General features: G+C 39.7%; 1 protein-coding gene and 1 long non-coding RNA gene across 6 annotated transcripts in view; one reads left to right on the top strand and one right to left on the bottom strand.

Moving 5' to 3' along the window:
* The window catches only part of LOC130929057 (uncharacterized), a 121,727-nt gene that overhangs the window by 53,649 nt on the left and 51,365 nt on the right, over positions 1-16,713 (top strand). For all 5 annotated transcript variants that reach the window (XR_009066796.1, XR_009066797.1, XR_009066795.1 and 2 more), the window contains one exon: positions 3,462-3,632. This is a non-coding gene — a long non-coding RNA (uncharacterized LOC130929057). The remainder of the gene's footprint in view (positions 1-3,461; positions 3,633-16,713) is intronic.
* cntn1b (contactin 1b) lies at positions 1,476-15,056 on the bottom strand. Its single transcript, XM_057855939.1, has 24 exons — positions 14,894-15,056; positions 13,849-13,940; positions 12,419-12,454; positions 12,207-12,333; positions 11,937-12,118; positions 11,770-11,865; positions 11,489-11,701; positions 10,239-10,338; positions 8,886-9,070; positions 8,694-8,818; positions 7,571-7,688; positions 7,347-7,497; positions 7,158-7,285; positions 3,956-4,128; positions 3,691-3,814; positions 3,460-3,627; positions 3,197-3,346; positions 3,060-3,130; positions 2,690-2,942; positions 2,496-2,617; positions 2,246-2,435; positions 2,056-2,177; positions 1,836-1,992; positions 1,476-1,771 (listed from the first exon to the last, which is right to left on the bottom strand). The coding sequence occupies exons 2-24, from the start codon at positions 13,901-13,903 to the stop codon at positions 1,695-1,697; spliced, it is 3,123 nt and encodes a 1,040-aa protein (XP_057711922.1). The 5' UTR covers positions 13,904-13,940; positions 14,894-15,056; the 3' UTR covers positions 1,476-1,694.

Raw genomic sequence — 16,713 nt, 5'->3', positions numbered from 1 at the left:
TAAGAAATAAACGGCACATTGCTACTCATGCATGAAATTCCATAGTAATTTGTATTTCCTGTAAGGTGTGTCATTTCTTCAATAATAAATAATAGGCCGGTCCAATTATAGATCTAATATAGATTTATGTTCCTGGTTTAAAACCTTTGTTGCCTTTCAATAAGTGTCACAGGTCATAAAGCTAGTGTCGAAAGGTCACCTCAACCTGCATATAATACAAGGAATATCACATTACATACACTGGCACTTAATGACATTTAAAACTAGAAATTATTCCTTAGAAACCTCATTTTTGTGGTTGTCGTTTGCATTTGTGTCAGAAGGCTTGCTGTATTATTTATCATGATTTTATGCGTGGGATTTACTAGTTAAAATTACAGCTTTTACAGGGCAAATAAAAATGGTAGGACATTTATGAGGTTGCATACATTCTCGTTAATTTATCCATGGTGTAAAATGAGCGCCTCCTTCACAGTCAAACACATGTACAGTGTAGTGTATATTTAAGATCTTCTTTCTAAGGAGTTTCCTGGCTTTTTGTGATCACTATTTGACCATATTAGGTGAAACCCTGCGACCTTTGAACTCATCCTAACATTTACTCGAGGGATGGATTAGGGATGCTTACATTTGATTGGCTAAAATTAACTAATTGTCTGCCCTTATCTCAGATCACCACTTCCTGAAAACACTTTTTTATTTAATTTTGTTTACCACTATTACGCATCATAAAATGAAATTCCTGTGTTTTTTCCTCCTTCAATTTATTAAACAATAATCTGTTTGGATGGACATGATAAAGGTGCAATCTTTCCCTTTAAAGAAGTTTTACTACAAGGACATTAAGAAAGTGCAAACATGGTCTTTTCCAAGCATTAGCATTTTTCACTTATGCAGCATAATTTGATGCTTTAAGCTGGTAACAGTCATTAAAAATGCATCTGCGTCAATTTAGGCGATAAAACATTAAGTGGCTACTTTGACCCCGGTTAGTTAAAAGCTGGGAAAATTAGCATGGGTGAAATTGATTACTGTGAATATAAATAAAAAGTAACAGTCAATGAGAAAAATTGCCATTGGTGTTTTTCCAATGAAAAAAAGTAAAAGTCAATGACAAAAATTGTCATTTTTTTCCCCATTAGGGATTTTCAATGACAAATATTTTCATTTATTTATTTGTCCATTGTTATTTCTCTTTATTCATTTATTGATTTTTTCCATTCATTTTTTAATTTTGGCAATCCTGTGATTCCAACGAATATGGCGCCATCTGCTGTTAAAAAATATACATCACATGTCAGTTTTTGCTGCTGTCAGTTGTCTTTTTTTTAATAGTTTTTTAGGGGCTCTATTAACATTTTTTTATAGACTGTAAAATTAAAATATTGGTATTATATTTGAAAATAATATTTTCCCTGCAATTTAGAATCCCAACTTTCTAAAAACTGCTTGAAAAATGTTGACAAAAGATTCCATTGAATGTGGAGTAGTGGTTTAATAAATAACAGACGTGTACATTAACTCTTGACAGTCACAATTATGCAGATCTTTAAACACAATCCGATTGCTTGTTATAGTGCTTCTCGTGAGTAACGATTGCTTGTGATTTTCCATTGTACACGGACTCCAAACAGGTGAAACAATTAAAAAAAAAAAAAAAAAAATAGAATCCATAGCCTCTCATGGCGTTGACCCTACAGTCCCATAATGCACAGTGCTAGCAACAACGCAGAGACGAGGCTAAGCGTCGGTGTGGTCATGGAGGCCTTGCCTGGAAAAAAAGCAGAGTTAATGTGACACAAAAAGATTGAAATCAGTCGTGACTGAAGCTTTACCTAAGAGTTCGATGGTCCTAACAGGACCGTCGCCACCTTCGTAGCGTCCACGGACCATGAGCTCATAGTCTCCAAACTGAGGCATAGGGAAGTCCATGAAGTGCCAACCTGTGACGTAGACTTTCCCATAGATGTAGCCGGTCTTCCGGAACATGACCTGAGAAGTTGATGAGAATTTTCAATTTAAACATTTTTTTCCGGCTAGGTACGTAGAGCTCACCTTGTAATAGAGCGGGAAGGACACGTTCCCAAACCAGTCGTACGCGATGTGATCCCACCACACGTACAACCACTTTCCAGTCCAGGAAATGAAGCGCCACATCCTGGGGGGTTCCGCCGGCGCTGTGACGAAACACGACATTCAGCAGAGTATTCTTGTGATTTCGTTTTTAGTGTGTCGGTAGTCTTACGTGGTCTTTTGGTGAACATCTCGCAGTGTTCACCTGGAGGACCAAGCCCTGCTCCGTTAAAGGCACGGACCTCGATTAGGTAATGCGAGTCAGGCAGCATGTTCTCCAGCCTGGTATAGTTTGCGGTCGCGTTAACAAATATGCGGTTGGCTCCTGGCTCCGTGTCGTCATACTTTCGCCAGTATTTAACCTAGCATGGTCTACAAGTCAGAAAGCTGTTGTTTGTGTAAGTGGCATTTGCAGCTTCTACCTGGTAGCCCTCAATGTACTGTTGCAAACCCGTTCCTGTGTCTACAACAGGAAGCCACCACACAATCGCTTCAGTTGAGGACACCGGCCGAGCGTAGACGTCTGTTGGAGGCTCACTTGGTACTAGAGAACACAAAAATAGTGCTTGTAACTCAAAAAGTCTGAAGATCCGAGCTACACCAGGAGCACACTTACCATCTCGAGGGTAGTAGATAACCTTTGTGAGGCTGTAAGGTCCATCTCCCTTCACATTGAAGGTCTTAATCTTCACTTGGAACTCCCGCACCAGCAAGTCCTCCTCACCAGGGAGGAAGAAGGAGTCCTTGTGAACGTAGCGCCTTGTTTCCGGGTCGGAGATGGTCTCGTACCACCAGTCATACCCGTCGTGGGGCTTGAAGGCCACAATATAGCCAAACTTTTTGCCGTAGAAGTACCACGGCTGCACAGGCTGTGAGGAGAAGAAACACTGGTCTCTTCATGCCTCTCACCGCGAAGCCAAGAGCTTGGTGAGCGTCGTCACGTTTCCCGATGTTAGCTAAATATGTCGCAGAAACGGTTTATTTACCGTCCATGTTATGATTATCTCGCCATTTCGACCCCCGTAGCCTTCCACGTCTGCGGGACTAACAACCGGAGCTAGGCGGGAGGGTAAAAATATTGTAAATTAAGCATATATCAATGTTCCGATACGTGTTCGCTTACGGGCGTCCCAAGTTTTGATCTTGAGCGACGGAATGCTGGCCTCCCCTGAGCCGTACTCATTGGTAGCGATGATCCGGAACTGGTACTCCATCCAGGGGTACAGGTCGGTGACATCGGCCCTCTCCACCGTGCCGTCGAGGAAGGTCGGCGCTTAAATACATCAAAGTTATAAACAATCAAATGATTTTGAAAGTCGGTTAATCGTTTTGAGACTTTGGTGAGTTAATATTACTGCAATTTACGGAGTTCTTGGTTGTACTCACAGGTGCTGGCGTTTCTCCAGTCATCCTCGTGCAGAGCCCAGTAATGCCTGGTTTGAATGGTGTAATGGAGAATAGGACTGTTGTGGTCAGCTCCTTTTGTCCACAACAGCTTCACCCACGTGTCTCCGATGTCCTCGATACGGATTACACCAGGAGGTCCCGGGACACCTAAGGTACAACCCTCATTTATTCTACTAGTCCTTCTTTAATACAAGAAAAAACTGGACTGACCGATGACTTTTAAGTCCGCGTACGCCGTGTCGCTGTCCACCACGGTCTGCGCCGTACACGTGTAGCGGCCCTCGTGCCAGATTTGTGTGTTCTTGATGCGCAGGTTCCCACTGCCTTCAACGCTCTTCAGTAGCAAGCACCATAAGGTTGTTGATATAGTTTCAAATGATTTGTGAGTAAACTGTCACCTCACAACGACGAAATAGAAGGTGCTAAAGTCGTTTCTGATCGTCTATTTGAGAAATAAGTTAAATTGAGAGGCTACCATGATGCGCTCGTAGTGTGGCCACTCAGTGTTGAAGTCGATGACCCGGAAGTCGATGGCCCAGATGAAGGTGATGTCCAGCATGGGGTCATAAGAGGCTGAACAGGCTAGGACCACCTCGTCGCCCACCCTCACTTCTGTGTCTTCGGGAGCTACCGTGATGCTAGTAGCCTCTTTGTAAAGAAATAAAAATAATATTCACTTGCCTACTTTTGTTACAATACTATTTTGTGTAAATTTACAAAAATAATCCATTTTACTAGCGTCGAATGTTCACTTCTAGTCCTAGCTAGCTCCTATTATATTAGGGTGTGTTTTCCGAAATTTCCAGGTTCGCGGTGAATCGGTAACAGGCACACTTTTGCTCAACAGACGATGTTTATTGATTAGAAAATGCAGAATAAATGAGATTTATTGATCAAAATCCCACAAAAGCAAGCAAACAGATATCAAAAACAAGCAAACAAATGGTAACGTGATGCTAGATTTGAGTTTGTCAATCTCAGAATCCCCGCGTTACATTACAGCACAACTAGTTGTCCCTCATAATGAAAATCGCTTACCGTGACAAACGAGTGGGAAGCCAACAACACTCCAGTAAAGCGGCAAAAGGAGAAAGCCAAGCGACCCGTCTGTGACACAGGGCCGCGCCGCTCGGGGGCGGAAGTTGGCCTCTCCGCCTCCGAGGGGTGCGTCCTTACAAAACCGGACATTTCCGGGCCACCCGTGAAGTCCGCCAGCGGGTCACGTACGGATCGCCTGGCTTTGTCCTTTTGCCACTTTACTGGAGTGTTGCTGGCTTCCCACTCGTTTGTCACGGGAAGCGATTTTCATTTCTAAGGGACAACTAGTTGTGCTGTAACGTAACACGGGGATTCTGAGATTGACAAACTCAAATCTAGCATCACGTTACCATTTGTTTGCTTGTTTTTGATATCTGTTCGCTTGCTTTTGTGGGATTGTGATCAATAAATCTAATTTATTCTGCATTTTCTAATCAATAAACATCGTCTATTGAGCAAAAGTGTGCCTGTTACTGATTCACCGCGAACCTGGAAATTTCGGAAAACAGGGTGACCAAACGTCCTCATTTGCCCGGACATGTCCACCTTTCACGTCGTGTCCTTGTCATCTGGCCGGATTTTATAAATTCATGAAAAAGTCCGTTTTTTTAATGATTTTTCACGGGACCAATTTGAAGAGAATCCCTCCGGCCGCTGGGGGGCAGCGCTTGCCTGCGTTGACGTGGCTCCTACTAGTAGGTGCGGGAGAAGAGTACAGTTAACCCCTTGTATTATGGGGCGCCATCTACTGGGTTGACGGTTTGGCAAGAGAACAGGCAGTCACGGACTACAATAAGGAGTAGTTCTAAGAGACGTTTATAGTGCTCCGTACACCTTTCTGTAAGTTTATCTCCGGTTAATGTCGCTCATGTGTCTTCTATTTTATTTTGGGTTGTACGTGTACAAAGAGATGCAGTATGTTGTATTAGTCTTATGTTAATTGTCCTGCGTTCGTGTATTTGGTTGAATGTTAGTATTGTATTCTAAATAGGAGCGCCTGCCCAGTTGTTAAGAGTTTTTTACGATAAAAACGTATATAATGGCAACTGTTGACTTCTGTTGAAGCTTTGTACTGGTGTGATCTGTAAAATTGCATTTGGTGTCGCATCGTTGCGCTGCCGATGATTGTAAACTTTTAGAGCAAAGTTTGATTTTGCCTCGTCTCCTGGTACTCGTTAATAGGGTATCTATCGGTGAGCTAAGCCGCGCTAGGCATGTTGGGAAACGTAGTTTTCAACTTCTGCGTTTGGAAACATGCTGGTGGAATAGTTTGTCAGTTCATTTTGGTTAGTGTTTGCGTGCAATCTCGAACATTGAATGAGAACAAAAATTGAGTGGGAAAAACAATTTCTCAACGACAATTGTCGTGATAGTAATTTATAAAAATGTTTATGTGGCACATCGCCTACTGTGTGTCTGTATTGACTGTACTATATTTCCACGGGTGTGCATGATATTTTTTTTGTCATTATTTCAATCGGGTTTTTTGTTGTTGTTTTTTTTTGCGTTTTTATTGTTTGATTATGTTTGAGTAAGAAGAAAGCCTGTTGAGTAAAAACTTATTTCCATATAGTATGTAATATATACTATATGGTAAGCCTGAACGATATATCGTTTAAACATCGGCATCGCGATGTGCACGTGCACGATAGTCCCATCGCAAGCACGTGCGATGTTTTTGTTTTTGTTTTTTTTTAATCCATATACGCCTTGCTTTCTACTCTGCGCACAGCCTCACACCCTCCCTCTCCCAGCCCTTTGTTCCTCTCAGTCACTGCGACACTTGCTTATTAAAGTTAACGATGGCTTTGATCTGGCCAAAGAAGCAGACTTCACACGGGCATCTGTCAATCATCGTTTAACTTGTTAAACAGTTTCTGCAAGGAAGCCGCGCTGGAATTAATGTGTGTGTGTGTGTGTGTGTGTGTGTGTGTGTGTGTGTGTGTGTGCGTGTGCGTGTGCGTGTGTGTGTGGAGACGTTGGAGACATATAAATGCCAGAAGTGATCATGAGGAGTTTGAAATTCCTACACGTCACTCCAACTGTCACAGCTAAGGTAGATAAACAGAGGCATTTAATAAAGCCAAGCATTTATCTACTACTACTATCTAGTACTTTATTCTTGTTAAAAAATGATTTGGTTGGACAGTTATGTTTAAAAATGATCATAATTTTGACATATAAAGTGCTTAAAAACCATTTCATATACATTTTTTAAATCACTTTGGGGGGAAAAAGTGAGAAAAAACATGTCTTATATGTATCTCTTTCCAAACAGCTATTCAAGTCATCAAGTGAAAATTTCTTTTAAAAAAAATATATATATATACATTTTTTTTTTTAATATCGCAATATAATATCGCAATATATCGCAAACCCCTAAAAAATTGCAATCATAGTTTTTTTCCAATATCGTTCAGGCCTACTATATGGCAATATTTTTTTTTTAACAAAATGGAATTTTTCTGTCCATATGGAGGAGGCACACATTAAACATATTAAATTGATATAGGCATCTTTGAGTGAACTTCGGGTAAAATTCAAGTATCTCGAGGCCAGGCCGAGTGTCCGATTTTTTGGAAATCAAAATATGGTCACCCTATATTATATGTCAAATGATTTTGATACAGCACACTGACCCGTGATCATGAGATAACCCGAGCTGTTAGCCTTTCCTCGGTCATTCTCAGCAAAGCAAGTGTAGAAACCTTCATCGTTTTTAGTAGCGTTGAGGATTTCAAGAGTACCGTCAAACATAATGGAGATGCTACAAAAAAAAGCACAAAGTTAGAGACTGCCAGATGAGTGCATGGATGAGTCCCACTGACCGTGAATTGTTAAAAAGCAGCTCTTTGCCCTTGGTCCATGTAAAACGAGGCCTGGGCGCCGCTCGAGGTTTACACTCGATCAAAATGCGACCGTCCCGGGCACCAAGGAGCTGTTTCTTCAAGGGATTGAACTCAAATGTCGGTGCGCAAGCTACGGGGAATATGTTGAAATGTTAGCATGCCACAGTTAGAAAGCGGACTCGTCCATTTTTGTTTGAGCTCACCAATCACTCGCAGCTCAGCGTTGGCGTATTTGATGCCCCAGTAGTTCTCGGCAATGCACTGGTACATGCCGGAATCATCAAATGTCAGGCTGGAGAACTTCAGCTCACCTTTTCCTGACTATGAAAACGACAAATAATATGTTAATGTAAGATTTAAATCATGATGGACAATAAAATATTCTCCACATTTTTTGTTGTGAATCCAAGCATTACTCTCACCACAAACTGCAGATTCACCCCTTTCCCAATGCATTTTTTAATGAGCTTCAATTATGTCTAATGTACACACATACTGTAATTTCTGGATTATAAATCCCACCCACATATAAATCACACTAACCAAAAAAAAAAACTAGGGCTGTCAAAATTATCACGTTAACGGGCGTTAATTTTTGTAATTAATCACGTTAAAATATTTGACGCAATTAACGCAGATGCCCCGCTCAGAGAGATTTAAATGACAGTACACAGTGAAACGCTCACTTGTTGTGTTTTATGGAGTTTTGCCACCCTCTGCTGGCACTTGGGTGTGACTGATTATATAGGCTTCAGCATCCATGAGCATTGTGTAAGTAATTATTGACATCAACAATGGCGGGCTACTAGTTTATTTTTTGATTGAAAATTTTACAAATTCTATTAAAACGAAAACATTAAGAGGGGTTTTAATATAAAAGTTCTCTAACTTGTACTAACATTTTTCTTTTAAGAACTACAAGTCTTTCTATCCATGGATCGCTTTAACAGAATGTTAATAATGTTAATGCCATCTTGTTGATTTGTTGTTATAATAAAAAAATAGTCCTTATGTACCGTATGTTGAATGTATATATCCATCTTGTCTTATCTTTCTATTCCAACAATAATTTACAAAAAAATATGGCATATTTTATAGATGGTTTGAATTGCGATTAATTACGATTAATTAATTTTTAAGCTGTAATTAACTTGATTAAAAATTTTAATCGTTTGACAGCCCTAAAAAAAACATGTGGCACAATAAATCACATTTTCGAATTTTAATTTTGCATAGACCAACACTAAACATTATACATTTTGTAATAACAATAACATGGAGAGCAACTACCCAAATACTTAATTCTTACTGTTCGTGGACACTCACTATATAGCCATCTTTATACCAGCGGATGAACGGGAAAGGCTTCCCCGATGCAACACAACGCATTGTATGTTCAGAACCAATGTCCATTTGAGTGTTGTTGATGGTCTCGGCCCACTCAGGAGCAGCTAGAAACCAATCAAATTCAGTTATGCTCATTCCGTGCACTACCAGGGACGGGCGTTGGACACTCACACTCGACGTAGAGCCAGGCCTTGTGCCAGTCCTTCCCTTTGGTGTTGATGGCCTCACACTCGTAGCCCCCCACGTCTTCGTACTGGACGTTATAGAGGTGCAGCACAGCGCCTGATTCGCTTATCTCGTGGTTGGCGGGCAAGTCCGTGGCATCCACCTTTCTCCATACAATGTGAGGAATGGGACTGTGGGAAAATTTCACAAATTTTAATCGCGTGAGATTAATTGCGATGAATCACATTTTGTTGAAAAATGTATTCAAAAGCAGTGTTTAGCAAACTTATTTTAAATATACTGTAGTATTAATGAAATACAGTATGAATCTACGATATCAACTCACAATGAGTTAATGCACAGTTAAACTGTGTTAATTATCATGCGAGGTAACTCTGAGTTAAGTCCTCTAGCCTTAGATTTTTTATCATTTTTTATAGGGTTGTTCCGATCATGTTTTTTTGCTCCCGATCGTTTTAGTTTGAGTATCTGCCGATCCCGATATTTCCCGATCCGACTACTTTTTTTTTTTTTTTTTGCTCCCGATTCAATTCCAATCATTCCCGATAATTTTTCCCGATCATATACATTTTGGCAATGCATTAAGAAAAAAATGAATAAAACTCGGACCAATATATACATTCAACATGCAGTACATAAGTACTGTATTTGTTTATTATGACAATAAATCCTCAAGATGGCATTTACATTATTAACATTCTTTCTGTGAGAGGGATCCACGGATAGAAAGACTTGTAATTCTTAAAGGATAAATGTGACTTTGTATATTGTGACTAAATATTGCCATCTAGTGTATTTGTTGAGCTTTCAGTAAATGATAATGTAGCCATTTAACTGTTCTGCCCAAATGCATGATGGGAAGTGCAACCATGACTGTGCGTAGTGGTACCAATTGATATATCTTCTCTGCATTGGGAAATAACATAACCCACTCTACTCATTTTATGCTCCCTTTTAGCTCTATAGGTAAAATGGCGCCATAACAGATTGAACGCGACAATGCGTGAGTGGGTCGTGCAGCACATGCGTTAATTGCGTTAAATATTTTAACGTGATCAATTTTTTGTTAAATTCTTTACCGCCGTTAACGGGATAAATTTGATAACCCTACCTTAAGCCTAAACTAAAGACTCTGGATGAGTGTAACATATTATGTCTGTAACGTTTAATATAATTAGAAAACGATTTAATTAAAATATATATAAAAAAGGCATGTCCGATATTTTTTTGCCGATTCCGATACTTTGAAAATGACGTGATCGGACCCGATCGATCGGCATCTCTAATTTTTTCGCAACAGTTTAAAATCGCCCAAAATAGACTGTCAATCAAACATACTTCCCCAGAGCAAAACATTCCAGAGTTATGTTGGAGGCCAGCAGCGCTGTCGTGTCTGGGAACTTCACCCTGATGTCTGCTGGGTATTTCCTCTCCTCACCTGAAACACAAAACCTTTGCTCCAACACTAAGGCTAGGTTCATACTACAGGTCTTAATGCACAAATCCGATTTTTTGCCATATCGGTTTTTTCGGCGTGCCCCTGCAGACTGCCTTTGTCCATTGAGACCGTTCAAGTATCACGCATGCGCACTAATTCGCAGTCTGAGATGCGCTCAGCAAAGAGACCCGCATGCGCAGAAGCATCAAAATAAATTACACATGCTAGCTGTATGTCATTCCAGAGTGATCATATTTTGAATTCCAAAAAGAGGACACAAAAAACAGACACTGATAATCCCCGTTTAGTCTTATATTCAAAGTTGATATGGACTGATAGAACGCATACACACACACACACACGAGCCTTGACATGTGTGCGTGAAATGACGTGGGTGCGTCAGTTTGCCCCGACTCGGCCATGTGTGCAACAATGAAATATTGCTCATTCAGCGCACAGAATGAAAATTGAAAATTGTAAGGCTTATTCTGTTCTTTATTTTAGTTTTTTATGACTTTGGTCAAGCCCGCTTCGTGCTTAAAAGCAGAGTTCAAGCTAGGCGCTAATGCCTACATGGCTGCCGTCCTCCGTGCGTCTTGCTTTTTGCTGACATAATTGCTGCATGAATTCCAATTTGGGAGTCTTGACAGTTCAGACCGCCAGTCACGTTCTGAAAAAATGTGGCCCAGATCGGATTTGAACCACGTACAAAAGTGACTCAGATCGGATTTGAAATGGTCCACTTTTATGCGACTTGTCCCGTTCAGACCGTCAAGTTAACGCCTGACTCGAGTCGGAAAAACACGAAAAAAATTGGATTCGTGCATTAAAACCAGTTGTATGAACCTAGCTTAAACAGATCTTTTGCTTGACGATGTCTAAAGGTATTGTTCAGGTCCCTCTGACTGATTTCTTTCACTGACTCTGGCGCAAATTTAATTTGGTTTCTGATCTTATCATGCTCTTCTGATTTATTGTCATCTTATATAGTTATTTTACATGACACCATAACTTTTGTTTAGTTTGTCTCTTCTGCAAATGCATCTTGGGGGCCATAAACCCATTCTTGGTTTGATTAGGCAATTAAATATTGCTGAAACATCATCTAATGAATCTATCTGGACCATAAGAGTATGTCTACATGACTCACCATCGTCTGGTGGCAAGGGAATGAGTGGGATGAACTTGGAGAAGACACTCTTCCCTAAAACTGGGCTGGAGACGAAGCAGGAGTAGTTTCCCGCATCCTGAGCCTCCACTTTTGAGATGTACAGATTGCCGGTCCTTTGCGAGACAAAACGGCGGCGGTCCATGTTGAGGAACACTGGGAACTCGTTGAAAATCCAACGGTAAGACACCTCCTCTGTAGGAAAAGGACATGTTTTACCGGAGTGGTCCAGTAGAGGTCCTTGTTGGTGTCTTAATACGCACCTGGCCACGCTTTGGGCGGTGCACACAGCAGAACCGCACCTTGTCCTTCTTTTACAGTAACAGGGTCTCTTTCCTCTTGAGGAAACTCCTCAAGAACTTCAACACAGATATTGCCACTCATTTATTCATGGCAATAAATCATTTATTTTGGATTGGCATGTTCTCACATCCAAACTTGACGCGGGCCTCCTTGCTGATGACTGTCCCGTAGATGTTTCGAGCCACGCAGATGTACGTGCCGGCGTGTTTCTTCTGCCTCGGGTTGTTGATGACCAGGTTACCGCCCACTAGGCTGTAGTGCTCATCCGGCTGCTCCATTAGCTTGATCTCCCAATTGTCACGGCGCCACCTAGAAGCCCATCCAAGAAATGACCATTCAAAAGCAACAAGAGGAGCACTCTGAGTAAGCAGATAGCACATAGACACAGTTTGAATACCTGTATGAGGCTGGTGGGTTGGCCCGTGCCCTGCAGTTCATTGAAATCCTTCCATCGGGTGAGTCCTCAGTGTAGACCACATCTACTGGCTCCTCCTCAAAAATGGGACCATAACCAGTCGCTTCGTCTGTAAATGACATAACCATAATCATGACGATAATACAAAAACCCCCAAAACTTTGATTTTTTTCTTTTTTTTTTTTTAAACTCACCTCCAAATATCCTGGGTTCCCCAAACAAGATGGCCACTGGGAAGAAGACACACGTCACAGATTATATACTCAATATAAGTATAAATCCAACCATATAAACTAGTATAATATTCTTGAATATTTTTGGTTTCTGACAGTCTCTCATATTTCATATATTCCTGTCTAACAGCTAGCAAGAAACTAGCTAGCTCATTTCTCATTTCTTTGATCGTAACGCTTTCAACTAGGGCTGCAGCTATCGAATATTTTAGTAATCGAGTAATCGACTGAAAATTCTATCGATTAATCGGATAAAACCTTTTTTTTATTTTTATTTTATTTTAGGTAAAGAGCAATTATAAATATAAATGAGAAAAAAATGACATTTAATCCAATATAGAACCATTTTCAGTCAATCAATGTCTTTATATTCTATGTACATTGTTGAAAACAGCCAACAATTGCATCTAAGATGTGACTAGAAAAAAATTCACTGCTTTCACTCAAAAAACTTCTAGATCTTATAAAAAAAAAAACAACAACATATTTCTTACCTAAAAATGTAATTACGCTTGATAACACACATCACTTGAAAGCAACGTGTTTTTCCCACGTGTTTCAATTTAATTTCCATTTGTGTCAAGATATTTTTAAGTTCCAGTTAAGTTTTAAGTTAGTCTAAACTGTAAGTACTGATAGGATTTTGAGTTTTTGCAGTGTTCAAAATAAATGTATGATGCCTGCTGTATTGGAGCACATTAGGGACCAGTGCTACTTGGTGTTTTATTCAGCAATGACTACTAAGCTAAAACTGACAGTTAGCTTTATTATGTTTTAATTTTACACCCTCATCACTCTACAACGCTGTGTTTTTACAGATTAAATAAAGCCTGTATGTAAGACATGTTAGCCACGCATCGACATTGTTCATAATCAATAGAAACCTAGCCCTCCGAAGGGCTAACGTTACGTGAGCGAGTGAGAGTAACGTTATATTTATTAGCGATGAGAAGTCTACTGCTTAAAGATGGCGGCTGTTTACTAACGCTGCCCAGACGCGGCCGAGTCTGTCATTTCACATCTAGTCGTAAATGCATGCGATATCTATGAGACGCATCGGACACTACCTGCTACCACACTAGCATCATGCGGGCGTAGTTTTTAGCAGTGTCGGCGTAGTTTGTAGCGGCTGTCGGCCACGGTAAGTTTTTATTTTTTTTATTGCTTCTTCCTCTATGCACGTGACGTCAGCGCGTTGTCCCGCATTAAAAGTAGTCCGGGCAAAACGTGATGCTTAGAGCTGGCAAAATTAAACGATTCCTCGAGGTGAATAAAATTACTGTTTTTAAACTCGAGTTACTTGAGTTGCTCGAGTATTCGTTTCAGCTCTACTTTCAACCCATGTGACAACCAACCCTGTTCCCCCCTACACGTACACACATACAGCATACCTGTAATGGGGGCAAAGGAGATGATGGCAAGTGGCAACAAAGCAGTAGAAGCCATCACAACCCTGATTGAACCTAAATCAACAGGAGGTGACCTGAAATGAACAGGAAGTGACCCGTGGTAGTTAACTGACCAGCAGAGCAAAACATATTTTCTCCAGAAATTGTATTAATAATTGATTTCAAAAATTTATAACTGTGTTTATTATAGAGCTGGGCAATAGCTACTCATTTTAATCTCGTGAGATTATTGCATTATTGCACTGCTATTATTAATGAAATCTATATTAATTCATTGGCTGCCATTGACAGCGATAGACATCCACTCTAGGCAGCAATCATGTCCGGTGACTGTTTTATGCATTCATGCATGCATGTTTTATGTTTTCGTAATCCAAGTTTTTAAAATGCTATTGCACTATATGGATGCGCTCCCAGTTACATCAGCATGCACTGAGTGCAGTTGCTCCCGCGTGCACTGCTGATGACTCAACAAAAACTTGCACTTCACCACCCATCCTGATGCATGCAGGCATCATCTCATGTTTTTCTTTTAAAAACGAAATTTCATTTACAAGTACATCTCTATCAAACTGAGACCTAATTCTATTTTTTTGTAAATACGTACTTATCAATACAAATCACATAGCCACAGTCCTCTCATCATCACAATTAATACGCTGCTTCCTCGCCATGTAATCCCGGCCCAGATCCTCTTTCAATCTCGTCAGAATAAATTTAGGTCAGCAAATGTATTAAGAAAAAAAAAAGCCTTCATGATGTCCACATCCAAACAAGGCTGACCTATGAATGAGTAAACAATATAATGTCAGTTTGTAGTTGTTTTAAAGCACCGCAAACACTATGGTATCATTAAAAAAAATATTTATAAAAATAAAAATGAAAGTGCGCAAACCAATGACGATTGGGGGACGGGGGGGGGGGGGGCTCTGCATTGCGGTAATCCGGTCCCACCACCCGGTCTACTTCCACGATGTTCTCCCTCTAACAATTACCCACACAACTCACAAAAATACATTAGTCTTACCTTCTTTTCCTTTTTATAACGCTGACCGTGAAATACTTGTGCTTGTTTGGATTTTGCGCACCCGGACACGAACCGCATCGTCCCGGAGTCGCACATCCAGACCTGAAGCAACTTTTCTATTGGAGGAGAAGGCAAGGTCGACACATGACAAAAAAAATGGCCAATGAGAGAGCAGGGATGAGAGGGACTCTCCTACATATAACACTAGATGTCTGAAACGCTGTTATAAGCCAATGGAAAGTAGCGTCGTCACTTGTCGGCCATTTTGTATCAGAGTCATTCAATAAAAATAACAGTCAATGGAGTGTGTTATTTGAAATCGCTATAAACTGCTCAACTTTCTGGCAATTTTCATAAACGTGAGAAATTAAGTAATATTACTGCGTACTTGATAATACTTAAAACATTTTTTTTAATCTGACATGAATCACAGAAACATTAAATGGCTTGTTATAAACAAAACTGTAAATGTGTCAGAAATTCAGTACACTTCTGACTTGGACATCTAGCCTTATACATACATTATATGTATATTTATATATGGCGGAAAACACTCAGGTGACTTGAAGTTCCGCTCTGAGACCCCCAATTTAGCCAACTTTCAAAATTGTCCGATATGCATGTGTGATACATCATTGGAAAGCTTAAAATCTCAATTTTCTGGGGGAAGAAAAATATTGAACAGGAGGGCATTTTTAAAAGAAATTAAAAAAAAGTTTTTTAAACAGCAAAACCTATCTGGAGGGAGAGCACGCGAGAGCAGAATTACAGACGCCATGACTTTAAGGAGATATTATCGAGTACTTACCTTGTTTCGATCCAAAAACTCACTGAGTGCAGAGACACAGCTGTGAATGGCCACAGCTGGATTTTGGGGGGATTTTATGGGTGAAACATGGTCATATAACAAGGGTCACGATGCAGAAATCGCAGACATCAAGGAGTGGTCGAAATTTTCTTTTTTATATATTTACCCTTTTAAACGTGTTTTTTTTCTATTTTTTTGTTTGACTCGATTATTTATCATATAACATATAGGAGAAAATGCGACAGTAAGAAAAAAAATAAAATTAAGCAATAGCTATGAGGTAGAAATTCGTGACTTTTTTACAGACGCCATTTTTTTCATTGTGACATAATTTGTTTGAAAGATTAAAATATGTGAATGAATAATTTTTTAGAGTTTTTTTTTTTTTTGTAAAACGAAATCTGAGACATCAATTAATGATTCTAAGCTAAAAACGACAGACATTTTGAATAATAAGTATAATTAATTACCTTCGTTTTATGGCTGGGTTGAAACAAAAGCGGTTGCGCAACGTCTGTAAACGGGGGTTTTCAGGGTAAAACGGAGAAATTAAAAATGGTTCAGGGGCTTAATGCGCCATGAATCTGCTATGGCAGCATATAGACATGTTCTATCAAACACAACAGTTCTTTTGGCTTAAAATACAGCAGTTTATTTTAAAGAGGGTTTCAAGACCAGAGACTGCTTTTTCAGTCTTGTCTGTGTTTTCCGCCCTAATACCTATTTTTTGAGAATAGAGGTCTGAAAATTGAAATTATAATGCACTACAATATTTTACACATTAAAAAGAGCGTGATTTTTGAAAAGGTAATTCGTTTGATTTTTTTTTGTTTGTTTTTTTTTTTTTGTATTTTAGTATTTAATATTATTATTTATTTCGTGCACTGTTTTTTGTTTGATTTCACGTTTTGCAAACTGTTGCAATAAGTGGTGTCCAATTGTAGTCATTTTTTACATCAACTATTTAAAGTGAATGGGGAAAAAAATGTTTATTTGACACCATAAAATGATA

Source organism: Corythoichthys intestinalis, chromosome 13 (assembly GCF_030265065.1).
Source record: "Corythoichthys intestinalis isolate RoL2023-P3 chromosome 13, ASM3026506v1, whole genome shotgun sequence".
Taxonomy (NCBI): domain Eukaryota; kingdom Metazoa; phylum Chordata; class Actinopteri; order Syngnathiformes; family Syngnathidae; genus Corythoichthys; species Corythoichthys intestinalis.
Note: the sequence above shows the minus strand (reverse complement) of the source record. Positions and strands in the feature narration are given on the sequence as shown.

Coding starts and splice junctions, on each gene's coding strand:
- cntn1b (XM_057855939.1), bottom strand. CDS start 13,903: ATGGCTTCTACTGCTTTGTTGCCACTTGCCATCATCTCCTTTGCCCCC. Junction 12,334..12,418: donor GGAACCCAGGATATTTGGAG/GTGAGTTTAAAA, acceptor TGTCATTTACAG/ACGAAGCGACTGGTTATGGT. Junction 7,498..7,570: donor CGCTGAGCTGCGAGTGATTG/GTGAGCTCAAAC, acceptor TATTCCCCGTAG/CTTGCGCACCGACATTTGAG.